This window comes from Eschrichtius robustus, chromosome 17, assembly GCF_028021215.1.
Source record: "Eschrichtius robustus isolate mEscRob2 chromosome 17, mEscRob2.pri, whole genome shotgun sequence".
Taxonomy (NCBI): Eukaryota; Metazoa; Chordata; class Mammalia; order Artiodactyla; family Eschrichtiidae; genus Eschrichtius; species Eschrichtius robustus.
Window position 1 is genome coordinate 31966956 of NC_090840.1, and position 20315 is coordinate 31987270.

Below are 20315 nucleotides of genomic sequence, written 5' to 3' on the forward strand. Positions count from 1 at the left end.
AAAAGTAAAACAATATATTTTTTTCTTACTATTGCTCTTTTGTAAAATGTGCTTTTCATAAAAATATGTTATCAATGTTAATATATTAAGTTAATTATTATTGTTTTAAACGAATTTCTAAATAAATATTTTTAAACTTTCTCAGGTTTGTCTAGAACTATAAACATAGACAGATATAAATCACACAGTAAAAACTTTTGGGAGTTTTCAATAATTTTAGTCCTGTACAGGGATCTTTAGTTTGAGTGCTGTGCTAAATCACAGGGCTCAGTAGATAAACTTTGAGCTATAAGGCTAGAAAGAGTGGTGGGGTCTGATCATGAGAGGTCATACAGACCATGGGATAATACAGTATGTCCAGACTGGATATAGAGGCTCAAAGTAGGGCTGTAGCCAAGTACATATGAGAAATGAACAGACCGAAGATGCATGTTATAGGAAAAAAAAAAAGACAACTGATTAGAAGTAACGAGTGAAGGGCAGGAAGTTGGGGGATTGGTGCCCACTTTTCTCACATGAACACACATGTGATAGGTGGTGCCAAGTGATGGAAATCACTGAGGGAGGACAGTTTAGACAGATTGATATTTCTCCTCTTTATGTATTGTGTCTTCCTGCTTTTCTGAGTGCTTGGTAATTTTTATTATTGGATGTCAGACATTGTGAATTTTAACTTGTTGAGTGCTGGGTTTTTGTATTCCCATATGTCTTACTGAGTTCTGTTGTGAAAATCAGTTTAGTCACTTAGAAAAAGTTTGATCCTTTAAGGTCTTGCTTTTAAGACTTTTTAAGCAGAACTAGAGCAGTTTTCAGTCCAGGGATTTTTTTTCCCACTACTGGAGCAAGATGCTTCTGAGTACTCTACCCAACACCCTGTAAATGATGAGGTTTTCCAATGTGGCTGGTGAGAATGGGCACTATTCCCAGCCCTGTGTGATCTCCAGGCATGGTCCCCTCTGATCCTGTTGGTTGATTCTTCTCTGGCCTCCACTAGTTACTTCACAGGAATGTGCAGGTCACTTCTTAATTGAATACTCAAGGGGAATTCTCTGCAGATCTCCAGTGTTTTCTCTCTCTGCAGGATTCTCCTTTCTGGTATTCTGACCTGTGAATTCTAAACTCCTTGGTTTCTCCATGCTCCCAGCTTCATCTCCTTAACTCAAGGAGTCTGTATGGCTAAACCTGGTCCTGCCTTCCCTGTACTATCACCTGGAAACCCTCTCAATGAACTAAATTGATATAATCATAGGGCTCATCTTATTTGTTTCCCATCTTTCAGGGATGACTGTCCTTCACTACCTGATGTCCAGTGATTTAAAAACCACTGTTTCATATGTTTGTCCTTTTTTTGTTTGTTTATTTCAGCAGGGGATAGTAAATCAGAAGGCTATTACTTATCTTGAACCATTCTCCTTTACCTCTTTAATCTCAGAACAACCCTTGAGTTGAGTATTATTACCTCTATTTTACACATGAGGAAATAAATAGTAACTTGCTCACTCAAGTTCACTGAGCTTTGGTGACACAGCTAAGATTTTTAAGCATTCCTTCCAAAGTTCTTGCATATAGCCATTATGATATACTGTCTATAGAGAAAGTGAGAGATAGCTGAATGGATACTTAACACTGAGAATGTTTTATAAAGTCACCTTTGTAAATTGGTTTAAAATAGTCTTTCCTTAAAAGGCTAATAAATGAACTAAGTGAGCCATGAAAGCTATATACAGCAACAATCTTAAGGACTGAAGAATCTTTAAAACATCGTTAGGTCAACCACCAAGATGAAGTTTCCATTGCCTCTACAATAAAGACAATAACCAGATATCAGGCCTATTCTCAAACAGCGAGTTCTGAGGCACCTCATCCACCTCTGAAATGATCTACTTCTGAGTAAGTTCTCTTTTACATTAAAATAAAGAAATATATTAGAAATGATCAAATATATCTGTTTCCTTGTAGCTTCTACCCAATCAAAGCAATATATAAAAAAACTCCATAACTCATGCCAGTCAGCAACCATATACATACATATTCTTCGCCAGCAGGGCACTGGAACACAGATCTAACAGGTTTTCCTTTACATGTTCTACTCTTTTCATCTTGGAATGTAATCAAAACTTCCTAAAACCTTCGAAAATCACATTTAATGTGACAACATGAAACATGAAAAATAGTTGAGGAATGAGATATTATGATTAATTTAATATTACATATAATTAAGATTATGCCACATTTAGTATTATATGCAATTTAACATAGGTTACCAATTTTCTATAAGTAAAAAATCATAAAGGGTATTAAACAGTAAATATATATTGAGCACCACATAATCACTCTTGAATCAACAAATCAAATCAACAACAGTCTATTCAGTTTTTACTCCAGGTGAGTCTCTATACTAGGATAGACCTAGCATTTTCTTTATGCATGTCAATGATTTCTTTTCAGTTTGGAATATAAAAGATGTGAGCAATGGAACTGGACTACACTGTCCCTACTGGGAACCTGGGAGTTATTTCTTGCCTGTATTTACTTGGTTAGGACCCTGGGCTCCATACCCAACCTGCCTGCTTTGATTCTGGGCTATTCCACTTCAGGAGAATTCAGGGATAGGTGGCCTTGGCAAGTTCCTCAACCTCTCCATGCCTCAGATTGCTCATCTGTGAAAGAGAAATAGTAGTGCTATCTCACAAGATTGTAATAAAATTTAAATGAGTTAAAATATATGAAGCATTTAGAACACTATCAGGCACATAGCAAATGCTCGACCAGTGATAATTAACTCCGTTTTTCTTATCAATAAAATAAGGTGTTCAGTGAAATCAATTCCAGGTATTTCTATTCTACTGGTTATTTGGACCTTGTCTAATTAGAATATAATGCTGGCACATAATTGTTTCTACATTCCCGGTTATCGGCGGGAATGAAAAAACTGAGATATACCCTTTTCTTACCTAAGAAAGAGATTGCTTGGGATTGTCTCAATGCTGTCATTACAAAACCTGTGCTATAGACAAGCAATAAAGATCACAGATCCATTTTATGAATGGTCAAAATAAGGCAAAGACTGTTTTAGTAATTTGCTTGAGTCATCCACGGGACTAACAAATGATTTCACTCCATCTACATACAGGAGCAAGTTAGCAAGTTCTATGAATAGAGCTGTTGTAATATTAAAACACACAGATGTCCAAAAGAGTTTTATCTGTAACTGGGAGTGAGTTTTTGTAAGTTGGTTATCAATTTCATATAAATCATTGAGTGTACATTTGATTCTGGAAGTTCTTTGAATTTATTCTGCCTTATTCACAATGAAAGAGGGAAGAGAAAAAATGTGGCTTCTTGTAAAATTTTACCCAATTTCCAAGCCTGGTGTCCTGTAATATATCTAGAATACAAAGTCCCTCAAGACTCCAACTAGAAGAAAAAGTAGGACCACAAGAAGGAACTGGCTTGCAATTGTTTAAAGGGAGAATGAATACACAGACATTAGAAACCTAAAACAAATTCAAATTTCTAATTGCTATAAACAATGAGAAACTATTAACACATGGTATGAATTCAACAGTGAAAAGTTCCCATGGAAAATATGCTTCCACTGGCATCACTTAGGGTCTGACTGCATCAGCACCTGCAGAGGCACAGGTCTCTATTCCACTGACATCACCTCAGATGCATGCAATTTGGGGACATGAAATAAAGTTCATAAAAGTATCCAGCTTCCTTAAAACAATGGCAGTTTATTCCCCCATAACTTGAGCATGACTAAAACAAATACTGTAAAATTCCATCGCATTGAGTAGTTTATTTGGTCATTTGAATACATAATTTTAAGGACTATCTCTCCTGAGAATATCTGTCTGTGGGGCCATGGCTTACTTCGTATATCCATATTTCACTTAATTGACTAGATTAAAAACTTTAAAAAATCTGAATAATGCTTGTAAGTGGATTATAATATCTTAATTAAATGTCGGCATTCCCCAATGCATTAGTGACTGCACCCTGTTTAATCCCCACTTATATAATAATCTGGTCAACTGAAAACATATTTGAGGTTCCTATTAAAGGTAAAGCACTATTTCACACTTTTGTGGCTTATTTCTTACATATTTTTTTAAAAGATAAAGAGGTAAAACCTATATTTTAAAATGTGCTTTCATCAAAAAATAGTTATTCAATAAAATCCCCTGGTAAACATTAAAAAATAAAATAACCTCAGTCTGACAAGCATTTAAAAGTGGATTTTTGCTATATATCTAAAAGGCATAATCAAATTAGATTTATCTCACCTCTAATCTGTAAGACTACAATTATTTCATTCATCATTTTAGTTAAAATGAGAATACCAAAAGCATCTACATTTACTACGATGTATAGTGTCTGACCTATTCTACACTTAAAAGGGAGATATAAAGCCGTCCTACATTGTAACAATCTTTGTCATATTGTCATGCCCAGAACTCCTCCGAAACTCCTCCAGAAGTGTTCATTTCCTTCTTAGTTCATCAAATATGTAATAACCGGTACCAAGTGGCTATCAGTAAACCTAAGTCACACATTAAATCGTGAATAGTTCATTGATTTCCTTAAGATCTCTATGATTGGCTATGATTCATTTTAAGACATCTAATTGCACCTACTGGCCTTGATTTTTAAACCAAGTTCTACCATTGGAATCTTTAAACGGCTCAATAGCTCCCTCTAGCCTCCTTTTATATACTACACCCACAGGTCACAATAAAAGGTTAGGAGCCTATTGCGGGATTACTCCTACTCTCTTGCCTAAACTTGTTATGTGGCTCATCAAGATATTCCACTGATCCAAACCCAAGGATGCACAATGCCAAATGGTAGTGGTGAGACACTATGACAAAGAACGTCTATTCAGAGTGTTAAATGATAGGAAACAACAATCAAATATGATTACATGAATAACCTCAAAATCTATAAATGACTATCCCAAGGAAAGAAGGCAAAAGAAAAAAGTTGAGTGTCACGTATTTTAACTTAGTAGTTTATCCTTTTAACCTGGAATATTTTTGCTGTTTGCATAAGCTGCATATTTCATAAAACAAATGCAGTCTGATTTTTCACGTTCAAAATCAAATGTGTTGTGAAGAACAAAAATAACCCTCAAAGAGCCAGGTGCCAAAATTATTTTCCACAGTGGGCAAAAGGGACATACAGTATAAGTACTTCATTTCACTACAAAATATGTGTATTTTTTTATATATAGATATAGATGGATTTGAATTTTGAGACCCTCCCCCAAAAAACTATTTTGATCTCATTCCAACTTGCCTTTTTATGATTGAAATACCACTTGTAGATGACACGTATTTTTCAAAATAACATCAAGCCATGTTTTTAACATTAAATTTTTAAAGTTTGCTACCTTGGCAAAAAATTGATTTTAAAATTACATATAATTTGCTGCCAGTGTTTTTACTACTCAGCAGAAGGCTAGGATAGTTTCCAAAATGGAACACCCTGTGTCACTACAGAAGATAACAAATGTTAGATTTAAGTTGCACATTCTGTATTTCTTCATGATAGGCACTTCAGAAAGAAAAAATCTGAACATTTGTTAGCCAGTTGCCCCAAAATTTACAGGATAAATATGTACATTTTCCCCTTTTGGCTATGTAAATTAAAGCTTAGAGGTTCATACAATAGAACTTCAAATTTGGAAATGGCCTTACTGACAGGTTAGTTCAATTGTCATTTTGCCGAAGATCAAGGCTATGTTAGTATAAGAGCAAAAGTTAAAAGCCACGTCCCTTGACCCTCTGTCCTAGGGGCTACATTATACTATATTGCTAGCTATCTTCTATCCCCAATGTTACATGCACAAGTTATTTTATTTTAAACTTCTTTGTCATTGAATAAACCACTTTAATACCTTTTTCTGCCCATCCTCCTCCTTCCCCTATTAACTAAAAGAAAAAAAGACTTTTATGGTCTGAATTTGGGGTATAACATAGAGCTGGTCTAAGTTATATATCAAATCCTACTCCTAATGTGAATAGGAAGCACTTGGGCATTGAGCCAGTTAAAATAAACAGGCCCATTGAATCATAAAGGCCTACTTCTTTTCCATGGTATTAGAAGAAAAGATAAACAGATTTCAGCAAATTCAGTCTTATAAAAGAAGGTGTGAGCTGAACTTGACATTCTATGATAGTAACAGATGATGAGACAAAATGTGAAAATCACATTCCTGAACTAAACTAAGAAAAACCCACAGGAAGAAAATGTACTGATGTTAGCTTGGTTGACTTTCAATATATTACATTTTGTAAAAATTAAAAAGTATTAAAATAAAATCTTCCTAGACCAGCTGGTATATCCTAACCTGATAGCCTTTCTGTAATTAGATGCTATCATACCTTTGAATCAGCATTTATTTTTACTAACAATATCTAAATAGTATGGAGTATTTAACTATGGGAAGGCATGTTCCTGTCTATCCACTATCTATCTACCTAATATGATATACATGTATTCATTTAATCATCAGAACAATCCTTATGAGACAAGTACTGTTAGTATCTCCATTTTACAGATATGTACACTGAGGCTCACAGAGGTTATCTTGCCTGTTATTGACTTAACAATTAACTTGCAAGTAAAAGGGCTAGGATTAAAATCCAGGCAATCTGGTGACAAAATATGAGCTCTTCTTTTTTTTTTTAATTTAAGTATAGTTGATTTACAATGTTGTATTAGTTTCTGGTATACAGCAAAGTGATTCAATTTTATATGCATATATATATATATATATATTCCATTTCAGATTCTTTTCCATTATAGGTTATTACAAGATATCAAATATAGTTCCATGTGCTATACAGTAGGTCCTTGTTGTTTATTTTATATATAGTAGTATCTATTAATATCAGACTCCTAATTTATCCCTCCCCCTTCCTTTCCCTTTTGGTAATGATAAATTTATTTTCTATGTCTGTGAGTCTATTTCTGTTTTGTAAATAAGTTCATTTGTATCATTTTTTAGATTCCATATATAAGTGATACCATATGATATTTGTCTTTCTCTGTGATTTACTTCACTTAGTATGATAATTTCTAGGTCCATCCATGTTGCTGCAAATGGCATTATTTCATTATTTTTTATGGATGAGTAATCAGAATACGTGCTCTTAATCACTATACTATACCACAATAAAAAATTATTTGATGAATATAATTACATTCACAGATATTTAAAATGAATTGTGATGGAAAGTAACATGAAAAATGACTTTCTCAATTTGAAATATATGTGCTGAAGGGTCAGAAGGCTCCTGAAGGTGCACAATGAAATAAGTCTTTCTCTTCTGACACTGAACAAATTTAACTAATTGATTTAAATGTTCAATGTCCTTTTTTGGTCCAGAAATAATTTCAGTTGGTCATTTACCAAATATTCTGAACAGGTACATTTTGAGTAGTACCTTGCGGTAGGTCAGGCAGAAAAATAAATTTTCATAAAATAATTGATTAATCCAACTTAAGAGAAAATAATTATACCACTGAACAAGTGCATTAAAATTTTCTTATGTTAATAACCTGAAATAGCATGAATAAGAAAAAGTATAAACTTTAGATCTATCACTTTTAACCTGACTCTAGAAATTAAAAAGCTGTTATTGAACCCAACTCTATTCTTACTTGATAGGGATGAAGAGACCGAAAGAGAAAACCCAGCTGTACAAAGGGATGGACTTGGATGGTTATTCTCTGTGGATTTCTCAGGGGTAGTATGAGACAATCTACCTCACTGGTATAGGCTCACTAGTAAGGATTTCATGAATAACCCTAGATTTGGGCAACCTGACCAAGCAATTCTGAACAGAGAAAGGCACAGTTAAGGTGGAACACACAGGAGAAGCTGAAGAACCTGAGGACTAGTGAGTCTTCTGGCTTCTTGGTCAGAGTTCTTGGCTGTTATGATATTCTGAATGGCCAGCACACTTGGGATTCCAAAGCATGGAATGTTGCAGGTTAAAAACCTTTGTGAATCAGTTATGCAGCCCCTGCTATTGACCAGTATAAAATTGCTACAATGGAGAATTATGGGATGTAGTCAGAATCCCTTACTCAAGGAGACAGAATCCCTTACTCAAGGTCAATAGCCCCTGTTATTGACCAGTATAAAATTGCTACAATGGAGAATTATGGGATGTAGTCAGAATCCTTACTCAAGGAGACTGACCAGATCACGTTGTCACCATCCTTCCATGAGCAAATAAAATAATGCATGTTGATTAATTAAGCAAGTAGAAAATAAGAGATATGAGAAAAGATCCCAACATCTGACGTTTTAAAACCTGTAAAGTATAATTTTTTATCTCTGAAATGTCTCACCACTAATTACTGCTAAGATGATACGCAGTACAAAGCTAATCCAAGGAAACTCTGAACTTTTAGGTAGATTCAGATAAACCTGACAAAGGTGAATAAATACTAAATCAGTTAAACACTGCAAGAAAAATGTAGGAGGGCTACACTCACAGTTCATAGTATTTGTCATAAAACAGCCTTCTGAAATCTAGAATCTCTTTTCTTTCTTTAACAAAGAAAGGAACAAATAAATTTTTGTTTTATCAAGTTCTTTTTGTCACCAAAAGTCATCTTCTCATGCTTTGATATGTGCATCATTCAGAGTATCACATGCTTTTATTTTACCATTAAATTGGCTTAAAATAATTTTTCTCACTAGAAATGTGTGCTATTGTTTAAAAAAAGAAACAACATGTTCACATAAATATTTAACACTTGACAAACTATGAAAGTTGATGATGAAAGTTATTGATTATGAACTATATTTATTCTATCTTAATTTCATGACAAAATTGTTTGCAGTGTTAAAAAAATAAATAAATAAAGGAGTCCCAGGATCATGAGAATCCCCACTACAACAAGAAAATTATTTTAGAGACAAAATGACTTTTTAGAGTGTACAGATTAAATCATGATTCTTTGCTAACAATTTAGCTTCTTCTGACCAATGAACACGTCTGATTCAGACTGCTGTCCAATGACAGCAGTCTTTGAGTTTTAGTTAATATTAGCAATGTACCTCCTTTGCATCATGCTAATGATTACATACTGAAAGGTGCACTCCACAAAAATGGATCCAGTGATATACAAAAATCTTTAAACAAGTGTATAGTGAAATTTTAGCACTAAACAGTGTTCTACCAGAAATATATAAGGAGGGGAATTTATTGAATCTCTTCCATAGTACTGCTTCTGTTAGTGTCTTACCCTTCTTCTTAGCTGTAAGAGATGTTCCTTTTTGCTTCTTAAATACAAAAGCAAACAAACAAAATGCACTCTTTCCTGTAATAGGCTTTCATCAGCATATTAACAAATATCTCCTGCTCTAATAATTAAAAATTTCAAAATTTATACTTTCAAAATCAGACAGGAAAGAGTTAACATGAATACCTCTACCCAACTCCCTCCCACCTAGGTGGGGAGGGAACATAGGTTTTTAAACCTTAAACTGTAGAAATGAAAAGTATGGGGGGTCCCACCAATTGTGAAGCTCAGCGAGGAATAAAGCATTGTAATCTCAGTTGTCAGCATAAAAAGCATCTCTTAGAAGCTTCGTTCCAACTATAATAACTTAGTGTGCTTGCTAGAAAAAAAAAAGTATGATCATATGAGCTTCATGCATGATTGATACCATTACTGTTTATTTTAAGACTGTCTTTAAGAATCAGTCAAATAAAGCAGTCTCAGTTTATGTTTTGCAACCAGAATGCGCAACACAATATAAATGCCTTTTCTGAAGATGTGATGGACTATTCTTCCCATTAGTGTTTCCTACCAAAAAGAAACATCTAATAAAAGTGAATCAGGCAGAAATTCATGTCACAAAATATCCTGTCATCCGTGTTCTTTATAGTATGCTGAATTATCTAGCAGCTATTCTTATGATTTTAAAAAAAGGTTATCATTACACACAAAGAAGTATATAAACCCAACTAAGGATATGTTCAAATGCTTAAAAAATGCTATTTGGGAAGAATACAAAACTCTGAAACATAATCTACTTTAAATAATTAGAAAATCTCCTTTGTATCAAATACCCTTTTTAAGGTCTCAGATGGCACATGCCTCTTATCTTTCATAATTAAATCTTTGCATTGTGTCATAAATATGGATGGAATAACTTAAATACTCTAAAAATGGAGGAAAAAAAACCCTCTTTTTTCCATGAACAATTTTTAACATGTATCTTGAAGAAAGAGAAGAAATTTCAGAAATTCAAAATAAAATCTTTTTTTAGCAAAATCATAACTTTTTCTCCCATAATAATATCTTATTGAACTGATTGAGGGATTCAAACTATGAAGAAATACACGCACATTTTATTTAGGCTCAAAAAGGAAAGCTAATAATCATCAATACACTGATGTTATCTCAATAGTCTCTGAAAGCAAATCTAAGACTTTCCCAAGGCAGGTGGCCATGAATCCAGGCTCTCCCTCCCTCTTCAGATTGAGCAAGATAAAAACTAGCCCCTACTTTTAACCACCTCCCCCACACCCCACCTCACCACCATCACCACCACCACCAATCTGAAGCAATAGGCCCTTCTGTTTATAACCTTATAAATAACAGCTTGCCACTTTCATTCCTCTAGTCTATGAACTGCTTACTTTTTTCATTTCCACATTAAATTATCTCTTGATTTAAATGTTAGAAACAAAAATCCATCTGTGGCATGCAATTCCAACAGTTCAAATTTGCAACCAAGAAAAGTCTGGACTTACAGTCCCTTTCCATCTCTTTTATTCAGAAAAACAAAGTTGTATTTTTCAAAGGGTTAAACAGTTTTCGTTTGAATTAGGGTTTTGGTGTAATATAATCATACTTAATATCTGTAAACTTAACTCTTGATAATGGTTCTTACTTTTTCAAATACTTTGTTTCTCTATTAACCACCACTTATTACATGTAGTCCTAAGAAGAGTTTATACAGAGAATTATATTCAGAATATGCCCTCACATATGGCATTTATTATGCACACTTTGTATATAAATCTGTTACATGAAACACGTTCAAATACTGTGCAACAGGTTCTGCTGTTGTGTAAACACACACACCCAACAACATGAAAATAAGCTTTAAAAAATCAACAATATAGGGAAAAAATCACATTATTCTTCAGAGACTTAATCATAATTCTTTTGAGGTGACAGAAGATCTATCCAAAAGGAGTATATTTTACTAAGACCCTCTTATTGTCTTTGTATTCCACCGTGTAGGTGATAAACTGGTTAGAGCCCAGGTGTATACAAGCTTCCATTGATTTATTGCATGTTACTGGCTTTAGTGCTGAGTTGATGACAGGAAAAGTACTTTGGCATAGGTCTGACAAGTCGTTATCCTTAAGTTCCCTTTTGCTTTGTGTCTGTCTGTTCCCAAAGCTATCAAAGTAAAGCAAATGACAGTCTAAATCCTCTGTGTTTTGCCATGAGAGTGTGAAATCGAATTGTAAGACACACCTCAGAACTATTACATTGGGCCACATTTATTTTCAATTGGTGGGGGAGGGGAAGCGAAAACACTTAAAGAGATGGATTTCATGTCCTCTGTGTAGCCAGATCTAGTTACAGTGTATTAAGTTATGTCTAAATGAGAAAAAGACTCTGTCTAGTCAAGTGTTTTATCACAAAGTAATGTTATTAAACATATCAAGTATTCCCACGCTCTCCTCTAGATTCTTTGATTTTAACCTCCTTTGTTAGGCACAAAACACAGGGAAAACGATTTCAGGAACAATACCAAGGCAGCACATTATGCCAAGCAATGAATTCTGTGTTTCCCGAGCAGTTTATTTATTATAAACTCAAACTGCTTTTATCAGACTACACGTTTGCTATATGTAGGTCTTCTAGGTCTTCGCCTCTTTCCTTGATAAGAAGCATGGATCGGCTACAATTGTGTCTTTGAGCGCGCAGCACGGTGCTTTGTGCTGCTGGGGATAACGGATTCTCAGTCTCACGCGCATCCATCACCTAAGACAGGGAAACTCAACACGGGTCTTGGCGGCTGGAAGGGAAACAATGTGTTGAGACCCTGGCTGCTGTGAGCTACAAGGATCTGACGAGTGAACGATATGTTTCAGGGAGCAGCCCAGGCAAGGGGGAAGGAAGAAAGCCCTCGTACTCTTACCTCCACATTGAAATACTGCTCCGTTCCGCAGACGGTAGCACATAAAATCCAAAGCAAGGTTTGCAAGTAAAATACCCCCGAATGATGCACGAAATCCAACCGTCTTCCAGTGCTGAATGTGAGTAAGATCATAGTGAACTGTGCTTCAATGGATGGACGAGCTCCCCTTCGTTTTCTCCCTCTCTCCCTTTCCCTCCCTCCCTGGTTTCCTTTCAAAAGTCCTCCGGGTGGGTAAGGAGCCTGCAGGTTCACCCACAGCCCGGCAAGGGGAGGAGACAGAGGGCCCCGCGCTCGGCAGCCCCCAGAGAAGCAGCGGCTGAGGTAGAGTCAGCAGCAGCTCGCATTCACCATCCTCGTGGGCCCGCGGCCGGGAACGTGGCGCCCAAGTTCACCGGCGGTTCCGGCTCAAAGAACCGAGTCGCAGCCGCAGCAGCCGCCGCCGCCTCCAGAGGGTGCGTCCTCCTCCTCCTCCACCGCCCACTCCTCCTCCGCCGCTACCGCCTCCTGCTTCTGCGGGAAGGGCCTCGGCCGCTCCTCGCTCTCTCGCCTCTGCTTCTCCTTCCCTCCTCTCCTCGCTCCCCTCCAGAACGTTCATCCGTAATCTACATAACTCCTCCTTCCCGGGGTCTGCCTGACTCTTGGGCCCTCGGCGCGCGCGCGCACAAACACACACACACACACGCACACACACACACACACATCTGCACACGAACACACTCACACAACCCGACTCGCAAGCGCGCGCTTCTTAAAGGAGACGGCTGGTAAAGGGGAACTGCCACTGTACCGCGCACTGAAAGTAGACAGCCCGGGAGAGGGGTCCTGAATTGAGACGTGGTCTTTAACATACCACCCACCCCTTATCCTCGAGACAAGCACGCAAGAACCTGGGCGGCTCCATTCTTTCTTCTCGCCCACCTTCCGCCGAGCACCTAGAAACAAGTGCGCCCCTCCGCTGCCGGGGACTGGGTGGGGCTCAGGCTGCGGACCCCGGTATGGGCTGGGGAGCTGCCCAGGCCTGGTCCCGGTGGGCGACCGTCGTCCTCAGTCGAACAGACGCTGGGAATCTGAGGGAGCGCCCGGGTCACTGTGCGCTGCTTGGGGGCTCGGGTCTGTTGCCAGTAGGCCAAGTTTAAAAAGCCTGAGCTGGCAAGTCCTGAGCGTCCAAAACTTTGTTGAGGCCCACCAACCAAGCCTGTGGCCTGTTGTCTCCCTGGATTCTCTCTACCATCATTACACCCCGCCTTTTGGGCTCGAGGGGAAGGCAAAGGGTGGGGGCGTGAGGGAAATCTAGTCAAATACAAAGCACGAGGAAAATGCTCACTTTCCAAAGATGTTCTGTCTGGTGGAAACAGGTACACACTGGGACCCCGGAGAGGTGGTCCGGGTGTTAACAAAACACCGGGCCAGAGAGGGCGGGGGCGCCTGAAAGAACCGCGCTGTGGGAGCTTGGGGAAGGGCTGGGGAGGAAAGGAGAGGGAGCAGCCTGAAGAAAGGCGAGTAAAGCAGCTGGCTAGGGCGGGAGGAAGAGGCTGCGCGCAGACCAAGCGGGGGAGAGGCTGGCGGGAGCGAGGAGAGCTGCAGTCAAGAGGAGGAGGCTGCTGGCAGGGGAACTTCGGTAGAGGCTGCCAAAAAGGACTCGAGCCGCAGCAGTGTGAGGCAGTGGACTGGGGTGGCAGCAACCACCAGCCCTTGGCAGGTGATGGTTTGGCTGAAAGAGAAAGGGGGAAGGGAGACAGGCAGGCATCTGTTTGGGGGCCCTGCCAATAAACGTGCTTCTCCTTGGCAACCAGCAGAGGGGAAGAGGAGCCCAAGGGAAAGAAATGTAGGTAAGGCTGAGAATAAAGACTGTTCCAGGTATGGCAGCTACCTCGGTGAGGTGGAAGAGAGAATTGACAAAGCAAATTTCATGGGTGAATTGGTAAAGCAAGAAGTAGAACTACAAGAGGTCATGCAGATGGAAAATGTTGAGACACATCTTGCCAAAAATTGCATTGGACTGTAATAAAGCTGAGGAATGGAACTTTTTGACTAATGCTTTTAAAACTGTAGGAAATATGACCCACCCAATTTGACTCAAGTCTCTCAGGGAGGCTTTCCTGACAGTCTGTTTTGCGCACAGTATGTCCTGTCCACAAGAGTTTTGAAGACATAAGAAATACCTTATATTGTATAGCATATTATAGTTTGCAGAATGTTTCCACACATAGTATCTCATTTAATTTTCACAAACATCCCTGAGGATTTTGTTTTCATCTCACAGGTGGATAAAACGATGGTAATAAAAGATAACTTTCCAGCAGATCATTCAAGTGGCAAAATTAAGACCTGAGTTTTCTGACTCCCACTTCAGTGCATTTCCCAATACACTCCACTGACTTTCCATATGGAAATCTGTTTCTGCTCTTAACAGTTGTATAACCCGTAGATTGAGTTGATTTATGTACATGAAACAATTAAAAGGCAACATGAAAGCAAGATCATTATATAGAAGGTACAAGGTGTTATATGTCAATATAGAGTAACAAAATGCAGTGGGAAATATTTGTTAATAAATTAAGAATTATTTTTATGTATACGTTATATCTAGCAAAGTACAAAATTTTAGAGGGAAGAGATACAGGGGAAAAAAAAAAAAAGTTTATGCTGTTTTCCTCATCCTGGAGATAGCATTGAAGGGAGGGAGGTAAAACAAACTTACACAAGATTTACATGAGAAAACAGTTATAAATGGTGAAGTCCTTGCTAAGTGAGACAGAATATTAGAAGACTTTATCAAGGAAGTGGAATGCAAGTAAAATGCGGCTAGCCTATCAACAAGGAGGGATTTCTCACTGCAAGCAACCTGTTTGTCAAAGAAAATACCTGAGCTCAAAACAGAGAGATACATTAACAGGGTATTTATGGAAGGCAAGATATGGGGAAGGGCTTGCAATGAAATATTTAGTTAACATTCAGTTAAATAGGTGAACAAGGATTGCTAAAACATTTTATATAAAAATAGGTATCTACTGAAGATTATATTCAAAATTATGCATAGAATTGGCCATAGGGAAGACTGGGTGCAAAGAGATGACAGTTAAAACAGTGTTGAAGTCCAGCTGTGAAACTGTAAGGGCCTGTACTAGTGAGGTGTCCTTGGAGACCCATCGTAAGGGAAATGAAAGTAGGGAATCCTAAATTCAAAAGATAATCTCAAATTAGTGATTAGTAATCATAACATTTTTTGCAAACTTTAAAAAATTCATTAGTGAGCATTCAATGAGCAATGAATATATAAATGAATATACTAAAATGAATGAATATTCAAAGTTCCAGAATACAGAAATAAAATACTGAGGCAGACATATAATAATTATAGCAATGTTGTAAGGACTCAGGTAATTATGTATGCAAGATGATATAGAACAAGGTGGAAGAAGTAGTTGATTTTCCCTGAGGTCCTTGGACAATACATCACAAAAGTAGTGGTTCTCAAAGGGTATCTTGAAGAAAGAGTAAAAAATTAATAGGCAGGTAAGAGAAGTAAGGATATTTCAGACTTGTGTGCAATGGAGGTATAAACATAAGATCTGGAGAACTACAAATGGTTTGTCAGGGCTGGAGGCCAAGGTGCTATAAAGGAAGGTCAAAGTCAGAAGTTGCATGGATATGCAGAGGTCAGATCAGAAAGAGTCTTGAGTACAGTTTCAGGCTTTAGACTTTATCTTTAAAAAATTCTTAGTAGGAGATGATTGAATTTTCACTACCTTTTTGTACACTTGCTAATTCTGTGGAAATAGTCACCATCTAGAAGTTCTTATATTTTTTCCTTCATATGTTCCATTAAGCATTTAATATCTATGATCTTTGTAGACCTTGTATCTGTGCTAGTACGATATGCCTGATACAACAATTCTCCATGTGGACTCAGCTGGGTACCTATGGAAATGTAATCACTTTCTTTATCAGGTGAATTTGTTATTCCATTTCTCATCTGTTAAACAGGCTTATCTTTTAAGGGGTAGAATTATGAAGAAGTTTCTATTCTCATATCTTACTAGTGTTAGCTTCTTAGTTGGTGATCTTCTTGGAGAAGGACTTGTTTTCCTATCCACAGAAAGTCAAGATATAGAATATCACCATTCTGTTTAATGTTAATGAAATTTTTCCTCTCAACTCTTGACTCTCACTGTGCTTTCTCTCAAATTCTTTCTTCTCACAGTTTCACAAAACTAATGAACAATTTTGGAATTACATGTGAATGGAGAACAGAGAATCCAAAAGAGACTGAAAAATGAATAAGGAAGTCAGAAGAAAGGAATAATTGCCCCTGGTGAAGGTTAATAGCAATTCAATAGAGTATTACATAGGAGAGAAAGGGTCTGAGGAAGCAAATGATATAACTCCCAAGAAGCAAATGACAGATACTTAAAAGTGAGCAGTTGAGTGGCATGCTGGCATGTGTGAATAATTATAACTACCTAAAATAATATTGGAGGTAAATAATATATTACAACCATCATTGAGCTTAATAAACTAGAGCCTTAGAAAGGAGTTTATAGCTTTGGAAAGTTACATAAACTTGTTCATTCTTCTATCATATCAATTAATGTGCTTTCTCCCCTACTTCTGTCAGTTGCATCTACAGTGTTTTTTGTTTGTTTGTTTGTTTGTTTTAAATTCAGAGAATACTGAATTACTGCTGAGCTATGGGCATTCTCTCATGCATCTTTTATTTGCAGAGGCATGCATGTATAGAACAATCATCTAAAGCCTTGTTACCTAAGGCATGCTCCCTGGTTGAAACTTAAGGTCTGAGAGCTTGTCAGAAATGCTGAGTCTCTGGCTGTACCAAGAACCCCCATGATTCATACACAGGGTAAAATTGAGAAGTTGCTAGCTCTTATCAGTCTGTGAAGAAAGTATGATTTTTTTTTCCATTTTCTTCATTGACTTATGCTCTCTTTTCACCTCCATAACTATGAGTGTTTCTCAAATATTTGGTTTTCTGCTCATTTATTTGTTCATTCATTCCTCTTCATTAACCACTACTAAAAACCTAGCAATTGAGGATGTAAAAAGGTAAAAGTGAAATGAGTTAAGATAGACCACCTCAGTTGGTTAGGGTCTAAGACAGATGAAAATGAAGTCTTGGACTTTAAATTTATTTTCATCTGGATTTACTATCAACATAAGGAAATAGCTAGCAGTGCAAAACTTAGAGACAAGATTTTGATATAAGTGGGTGAGTGGAAATAGCCTCCAGTGCCTCCCTATTATTTCTTCATCATGGAATATGTGAAGTGTGGAGGTCCAAATGAACGGGAAATATGAGGAACACACCAGTTGAAAGAAGAAAACAAATAGCGGGTATACAGCCTTTTATACCATTAGGCTATGGGGGGGAGCCTTGTCTGTGCCCACAGTTGTGTCCATCACCCTATGAGACCATTCCTCCAGCACTACAATCATATTCTTCCCAGTGACCTTGGTATGCTACAACACATACCAGGATTTGCAGAAGCTCAGAGTCTAATGCTGCTCTTCTCTCACTCTACCATCTCCCTCAGAAAGTTTTGTCCATTACTTCTACTCTGGTGATTTTCATATCTCCAGCCTTAAGCTCAACCCCATGATCTAGAATTCATATCATCACTTTCACCTAAAACTCAGCATGTCCCCAAACAAGTTCACCACCTTTTCCTTAGATGATGTACCCCCCTTAGTTTCCCCATTTCAATCTAGACCAACTTTTCCACTAAATCTTGAACACACCTTTGACTCTAATACTAATTTATGCTCCATGCTGAATAAGTCACCAGTAGCTGTCATGTCTTTCTGTCCAATACTACTGTGATTCATTCCATCACCTGCACCCGTAGTTTGTCACTGTTCCTTATAAATTCATACCCTTGTCATTTCATGACTAACCACTGCTATAGCCTCCAATATGTGTGCATACCTATGTTCTTTTTTGGTCTCCAATTATTCTTCATGCCAGTCCATTGAAACCTCCCCCTTTTACTATGCTTACATATCATTTTCAACCTAGACATGGCATTTATAAGTTGGAAGGAAATTTTTAAAGTTCTCTTCTTCAAATTACTCATTATACAGAAGAGGAGGTTGAGGGTCAGTGATGCTAAATAAGTCATGTGCCTAGTAGACAAAGGCAAAAAACACATGTATTCTGACTGATTCACAGCTGATTGCACTTTTTAAAGGAAAAGATTCATTATAAACTAGTTAGACATGCAAGAAAACACTGTGAACAAACAACTCAGTATAAGAAATAGTTTTGTTGCTGTTTCACTCATGCCATATAAATAATTACAGCAGAATAAAATTGAATAATACTTCGTGGATCATCAGACTTATAGCTTGGTGAGTGGTGAGATATTTAAATGTTTAAATGCTAAACAACATAAGGCATCATTACAGCATGTGACAGTTGCATGTTATACACATGCAAGCAGGCAGCAAAGACTCATTTGGGACTCCAGTTAACAAAAGAAGTTAAAAAAGAAAACAGAGTTAGAAATGTTCAGAGTGAGGACACTATAAGAACATCCCTAATAGTTTGTATTGAAGAGGAACAAGTACTGTGTATTTTACTGGTATTAACAGAAATGATAAAGGTTTTCATTTCTTAGCAAAAGAAAAGGAGCTATAGAATGGCAGTCTTTAACATTGTTATCAAAATACAATTAATCCCTTTTGAACTATTACACAGTATATTAAATGCACTTTTTTTTAGATCATGGGCAAAGAAAAGGAAATGGAAAATAGAATGGAAATTAGATTGGCATCCATAAAGCTGTAAGATCACAATAAAAATGTATGACATAGAAGTGACTATTTTAGATTAGAGGCATTGACTCAGAATCTAAACTTACAGAGTTCAGAAAACATTTTATAAGCTAATTTCCAACAGTAATGAGGAACTAAACATCTAAGTTGAAATGTCCTTTTTCTATGTATAAGACCAAAAATAAAAGTGAATTAACCCATAACAGCATAGTTATAATTAGAGGAAAGACAGTAATAGAAAGATAAGATGTAAAATAATCTCAGTTCTATAGTGTCTAGTGCTTCCATTGTATGTTTCTTCATTTTGAAATGATTTAACCTCACTTATCTTTAATTCCCTGAATGCTGGAGTAGGCAGAATCATTCATATACTGCTTACTGTTATTAAGAAACTTAATATTATATTGAACTTGATTGTCCACTACATCTTTCATTCTCTGACTCACTTTCCCCCTCTGTTGAAGAGGAGGGCATTTCAATGGTCAAGTTAGTCTAATAGGCAGTTAGTATCCATACACATTTATAAAATCCCTCCAAAAGCTTCACTTTCCCCATCATATATGTGAAATGTTGTCATTGTTTTATTAATATCACTAAGATGTATCATTCTGTTTACATTGGAATGGTTGTGTTTTTATGTCATTCACAAGGTCAAAAATAAGTGACTCATTCACTGTAAATTATAAAGTAATCAATGTTGGGAATATGGAGACTTACAAGAATTTATTTCTTCCTTGAAAAAAATAGCTACAGTCATTTCAAATGAGCTAAGACTAAAACAGAATTTTTGTTTATATAATCAAAATGTAAGCAGTGTGATTTCAATACAAGAGTATTAGTCAGTGTATGTAAATTGTAATTTGACACTATAGTTAATACTTATTTTTTTTTTGGTAAAATATGTGATTATTCTCAGTAAGATTAAAACTTATCCAAAAAATTCTTTAAAATGAATTAGAAAAAATTATCTAAATTTTTATACCCAAGATTTTCTTCAATATCAGGTATCATCATATATGTCTAAGTAAAATCATCATCCTATTAACCCAAGAGGTCAGAAAAATATTTTATGCCTTGCTTTAGATTCTTATAGTTTCTATAGGACAACCAAATATACTGCCCACAAATACAATTTAAATGTTACAGTAAATAATTCTAGAACAGGAATATATATATATATATATATATATATATATATATATATATATATATATATATATATATATATATGTATATAAAGCTTTTGGGATTTTGTCTATATCAATGTGACATCTGCACTTACTCCTTTTTAATTACTTTTACTTTAAAAAAAATTATTAGTGTAGTT

The 20315-nt window shown here is 36.6% G+C and overlaps 1 protein-coding gene across 1 annotated transcript in view; it reads right to left on the minus strand.

The window, feature by feature from the left end:
* MMP16 (matrix metallopeptidase 16) overlaps positions 1 to 12649 on the minus strand; it is a 332743-nt gene extending 320094 nt beyond the window's left edge. The window contains exon 1 of the mRNA XM_068525510.1: positions 12197 to 12649. Coding sequence (XP_068381611.1) covers positions 12197 to 12328 — 132 coding nt within the window. The 5' untranslated portion in view covers positions 12329 to 12649. The remainder of the gene's footprint in view (positions 1 to 12196) is intronic.
* Between the last annotated feature and the right edge of the window lie 7666 nt (positions 12650 to 20315).